General features: G+C 38.4%; 1 protein-coding gene across 1 annotated transcript; it reads left to right on the forward strand.

Annotated features, from left to right (window-relative positions):
* The first annotated feature begins 689 nt into the window (after positions 1-689).
* On the forward strand, positions 690-3,920 carry LOC135948897 (uncharacterized). Its single transcript, XM_065498352.1, has one exon. The coding sequence runs from the start codon at positions 690-692 to the stop codon at positions 3,918-3,920; it is 3,231 nt and encodes a 1,076-aa protein (XP_065354424.1).
* Positions 3,921-5,566: the final 1,646 nt, after the last annotated feature.

Here is a 5,566-nt window from a genome sequence, read left to right on the forward strand (position 1 = left end):
TAAACCGTGAACATTTTTTGGTCCGTTCGATCCGAATATTGTCGGTAATGTGAATGTCGTAAGGAGAAAAGCTCCATTGTCGTGAAAAGTGTAATTTCTATGTATTAATTGTGAACTTCCATTTATTTGTTGATAAATATACATGACCGTGAACAGCACATACGCGTCGCGCTATACGTCGTAGTTTCGGTTGCATATATTAATATCGTTCATTGGAAAGTGACTCAAAAAAGTCTCAAAATATAAAAGGAAGGAAAAAACAATACCACGGGAGTCTCAACACAACAACAATACGCAAAGTGAAGTGTAAAAAATCGAACATACATATATGGCAAAATAAGAACAAATGTGACAGTGTTAGTGTACAGGTTGAAGACCATAGAATCAAATGTGATCAGTTAAATTCAATTTTGTTCGATGCTTCCCAAACTATAGTCAAAGAATACAGAGGTTTTGAAACTTTGCTGTGGTATTCACCAAATTGACTTTTAAACTTTGAACGTGTGGCCAGGCTAGAATTCAGTGTGTCTAGGCTGAAAATTAAGTCAGAACAGTAGGTGTCAAGGCTAATTTTCAGTATGTATATGTCTATGGTAAAAATTGGGTCAGAACAGTAAGTGTGTCAAGGCTGAGAATATTTTTATACCGTGAAATATAATTGAAATTGAATACTGTGAAAATTATCCAAAATGGAAGTTTTAAGAAAAAAGCGCTCTCAAATGAAAAGGTCAATGACGCGAATTTACAATTTTGTCAACAGTCATAATGCAACACATGATGAAATAAAGGTACGTATAGTTGAACTTGATAATGTATATTCGAAATACAAGGATCTGCAGGATGAGTTGGATATTTTATGTGAAACTGAAGCTGAAACTAATATTGAAAATGAGTACAGGGATCAAATCGAGGATATGTTTTTCGCAATTAAGGCTATTTGGTCTAGCCAATCCCAAGCTAATTTGGACAACACCGTAGTGGAAGGTGCTTCGGCTAGTACTCCGAATATTATGCATGATTTAAGTACATCAATTCAGGCTATAGTACAACAAAAATCGACTACAACATCAATTCTTGAATGTGTATCAGCTACACTTTCATCAGTGACAAATATGCAGTCGAACAATGGTCATTCTGAATTGCGCATACCACCTATACAAATTCCAGATTTCGATGGAGATCTTTGCAACTGGTTAAGATTTAGAGACTTATTCAAGGCAATGGTCCATTCTAAGACCAACTTGTCTAATGTTGAAAAATTGGAATACTTACAAACGAAATTGAAGGGTGAAGCGTCATCAATTATAAAACATTTGCAACCATCGAACGACAATTATGCTATTGCTTGGAATCTCATATTGGAAAACTACGATAGACCAGATTTGATAGAGAAACAATATTTTGATTTGCTTTTTAGACAAAAATCTTTGAAGAATGCTACGTATACGGAATTTAGGAAATTTTACAATAATACAGTGGAAGTTTATAATGCGTTAAAAGTTGTAAATGCTTCAATTAATTCATGGGATTCTATTTTATTATACCATATTGAGGACAAACTTGATTCTGAGACCATTATACTATGGCGTAGAGAGAAAAAGGACAACGAACCTCAGACATTCTCACAATTATTAAGGTTTTTAAAGATACGCCTACTTGAACTTGAGGAAACTCAACCCAGTCCTTCTACAAGACAAAGACCGATCAAGGCGATATCTGCTACTACACAATCATGTCCTTTATGTGGTGATAATCATTTATTATATAATTGTTCACAATTTAAGGCCTTAAATGTGAATGAACGCATAAAAGTGATACGTACGTCGGGTTCATGTAGAACATGCAATCTTAGACATAACACTCTTCTGCATATCGATACTCCACAACCTCAGGGTCGTCAGAATATGAACAACGCTTCAGTAAGCATCAATTCTAATCAACGAATACAACAACAAACCACATTTTTGCCAACTGCTTTGATAATGGTCCGTGACAAGGACAATGTATGGCAGTCATGCCGTGCGTTAATTGATTCGGGCGCACAGTCTACTCTGGTTTCAGAGGCTTGTGTCCAACGTTTACACTTGAATCGTACGAACGACAAGACATTAATTTATGGTGTGGGTGATAGTAACACCAACTATACAAGGGGACGAGTTCAGCTTGAAATCTTTGCTCCAGGAACAAAAGGAACCATCATAGTTCAGACGTACTGTTTGTCAAACTTGACCCACTATCTTCCGTCTCACACCGTCGACAATAATGATCTACAGTTTTTCAACAACTTACATCTAGGTGATCCTGAATACTTCAAGAAAAACAAAATAGACATAATCATAGGTGCTGACGTATTTGCTCACTGCATTTTGGAAGGTAAAGTTACTTATCCATCCGGATCTCCAATTGCTTTGAATACCATTTTTGGGTGGATAATAATGGGAAATGTCAATGAAGTCCAGCAATCAACATTTGTTGCCCATATATATTCAGATTTGGACATGCAGTTACAAAAATTTTGGGATACTGAAGACTGTCAACATCCGACCAAACACTTGAGTCAAGAAGAGGAAATGGCTGAAAGACACTACACAGAGAATGTTGAACGCCAGGAAGATGGAAAATACATGGTCAGACTTCCCTTCAAATCAAGTCCAGTTGAACTCGGCGAGTCTAAATGTTCAGCATTAAAAAGGCTGGAATCAATGGAACGTAGATTTGCAAGGAACCCGGAACTTAAAGAGGAGTTTCATAAGTTTATGGAGGAATACGAACGTCTTGAGCATATGCAGCTCGCCCCAAATGGTGAAAAACAAGCGTACTATATGCCTCACCATGCTGTGCTGAAGCCTTCAAGTACAACAACGAAATTACGCGTGGTGTTCGATGCATCCTGTAAAACCTCGAACAACCTTTCCTTAAACGATCAATTGCTTGTTGGACCCACAGTCCAGAACGATCTCTACACAATATTGCTTAAATTTAGGAAATTTGAAATAGGATTTACAGCGGACATTGAAAATATGTATCGACAGGTGACGATACATCCAGCGGATAGACAATTTCAAACAATTTTATGGCGAAATTCTCCAGACGAGGCAACAAGGAAATATCAATTGACAACTGTAACTTACGGAACTTCTGCAGCCCCATTTTTGGCAACACGTACACTGCAACAAGTGGCCATTGATAATTCTACAGAGTATCCAACTGAATCGCATGAAATCATCAATAATTTCTATGTCGATGATTACATGTCCAGTTCACCAGATTTGGAGTCAGCAAACTCTCTTCGTATTACACTATGTTCCATATTATCCAAATCAGGATTTAACTTACGTAAGCGGTCGTCAAACTCCCAACAATTTCGGGAAAACATAGAACCTGTTGATAGAGCATTTTCATCGGATACAATTATTGATTGTTCGGAAACTGTCAAAACTTTGGGCTTATTGTGGAACACGACGACTGATTGCTTCCAGTATAGCGTTTCATTAATGGAATCTTCTGATAAGATCACGAAACGTCATGTTTTATCGGAGATTTCTAAAATTTATGACCCTATTGGATGGTTGGCCCCAATGGTGATACGACACAAGATATTTATGCAGAAACTTTGGTTGAAAGGAATTAATTGGGACCAGGAACTTCCCAACGAGTTAAAGAATGAATGGTTGCGACTGAAACAGAATATTCATCAAATCAAGGAACTTCAAATACCAAGATGGCTTCAACTAAGTCCAGGTGATCAGGTAGAACTCCATGGTTTCTCCGACTCTTCAGAGCTAGCATATGCCGCTGCAATTTATATTCATGTTACAAAACAGGATGGTTCAACTGCAACATCCCTACTAACTGCAAAGACAAGGGTAGCAAATCACACTACCCCGTTTGGAGCTATGTGGAGCTCAGCTTATGGTTAAACTGATGATTAAAGTAAAGGTTGCCCTGAATTTGAAGGATGTCAACATACACGGGTGGACTGATTCTACAGTAGTACTAGCGTGGATAAGCGATCATCCTCGGCGCTGGAAAACATTCGTTGCCAACCGTACTTCGTATATAGTGGACAATTTACCTGCAAGTAATTGGCACCACATTGCATCGAAACTAAACCCAGCTGATCTAGCTACCAGAGGTATTTCTTCTACAGATCTAATCAACAACACTTTATGGTGGAAAGGCCCAAACATGTTGCAGAATTATACTAATCAACCTCATTCAGTACATCAAATCTCAGAAGCAGTTCTTCGCGAGGAAAAGAAAACTATGATTGCTACAGCAGCTTCACATGTGATCAACGATATTGATTTAATTGACCGGTACTCCAGTTTTACTAGACTCATCCGTATAACAGTTGGTATATAGCGTTTTATGCACAACTGCACATCTAGGAAAACAAATTCGGAAAGGAAATATAGTTTCATCACAACTACGGAACTTGAAACAGCGAGAAGATCATTGATAAAATATTCACAACGGAAGAGTTTTGATCCTGAAATGCTAATTTTGTCGTCCGGAAAACCACTTTCAACAACACATAAACTTGCAGCGCTTATTCCATTCATTGATGACAATGGTATACTTCGAGTTGGTGGTCGTTTGGAGAACGCGAATATTAGCTATGACCAGAAACATCCATGCATCCTTGACAAGAATGAAAAATTGACGCAGTTAATAGTTGAACATTATCATAACAATTATCTTCATGCTGGTACACGACAAATGCAATATTTACTGGGCTTAAAATATTGGATTCCGAATATAACTTATCTTCTCAAACGGACTGTTTATAAATGCACAACATGCATGAGATTTCGCTAGAAACCTTATCAGCAGCGTATGGGTGAGCTACCATCATACCGTGTACAACCAGGATCTACATTTTTGAATGTTGGTATTGACTTTGCAGGTCCAATACTAATTCGCTCATGGAAAGGCCGTGGGTCGCGATCCTACAAATGCTGGATTGCCGTATTTGTTTGTTTGAATACCAAGGCAGTACATCTGGAAGCGGTGACTGAACTCACTACTGCGACTTTCTTGGCATCCCTTCGACGATTTACTTCTAGACGTGGTAAGGGAAGTCACATTTACACCGATAATGGTACCAACTTTGTTGGATGCAACCAGAAACTAAGGGCATTGTACGAATTCCTGCAAAACTCCCAAGACGTTATCTTCAGAGAATTGGCGAATCAACAGATTCATTGGCACTTCATCCCCCCTTCAGCACCAAACTTCGGCGGCATCTGGGAAGCTGGTGTGAAGTCAGTGAAGTTTCATTTAAATCGTACCCTGGGCATGTCTTCCGTCACATATGAGGAATTGAATACACTACTATGTCAAATTGAGTGCTGCCTTAACTCACGCCCACTGTGTTTAAAATATGAAGGTGATCCTGATCCGATAACACCGGTTCACTTTCTAATTCTTCGCCCAATGACAACTATACCAGACGAAAATTTGATGAACGTTAACATGAATCGCTTAACTAGATGGGAATACATGCAACGGCTGCTTCAGCAATTTTGGTTAAAATGGTCAACGGAATATCTTAGTCAACTCC

This window comes from Calliphora vicina, chromosome 1, assembly GCF_958450345.1.
Source record: "Calliphora vicina chromosome 1, idCalVici1.1, whole genome shotgun sequence".
Taxonomy (NCBI): Eukaryota; Metazoa; Arthropoda; class Insecta; order Diptera; family Calliphoridae; genus Calliphora; species Calliphora vicina.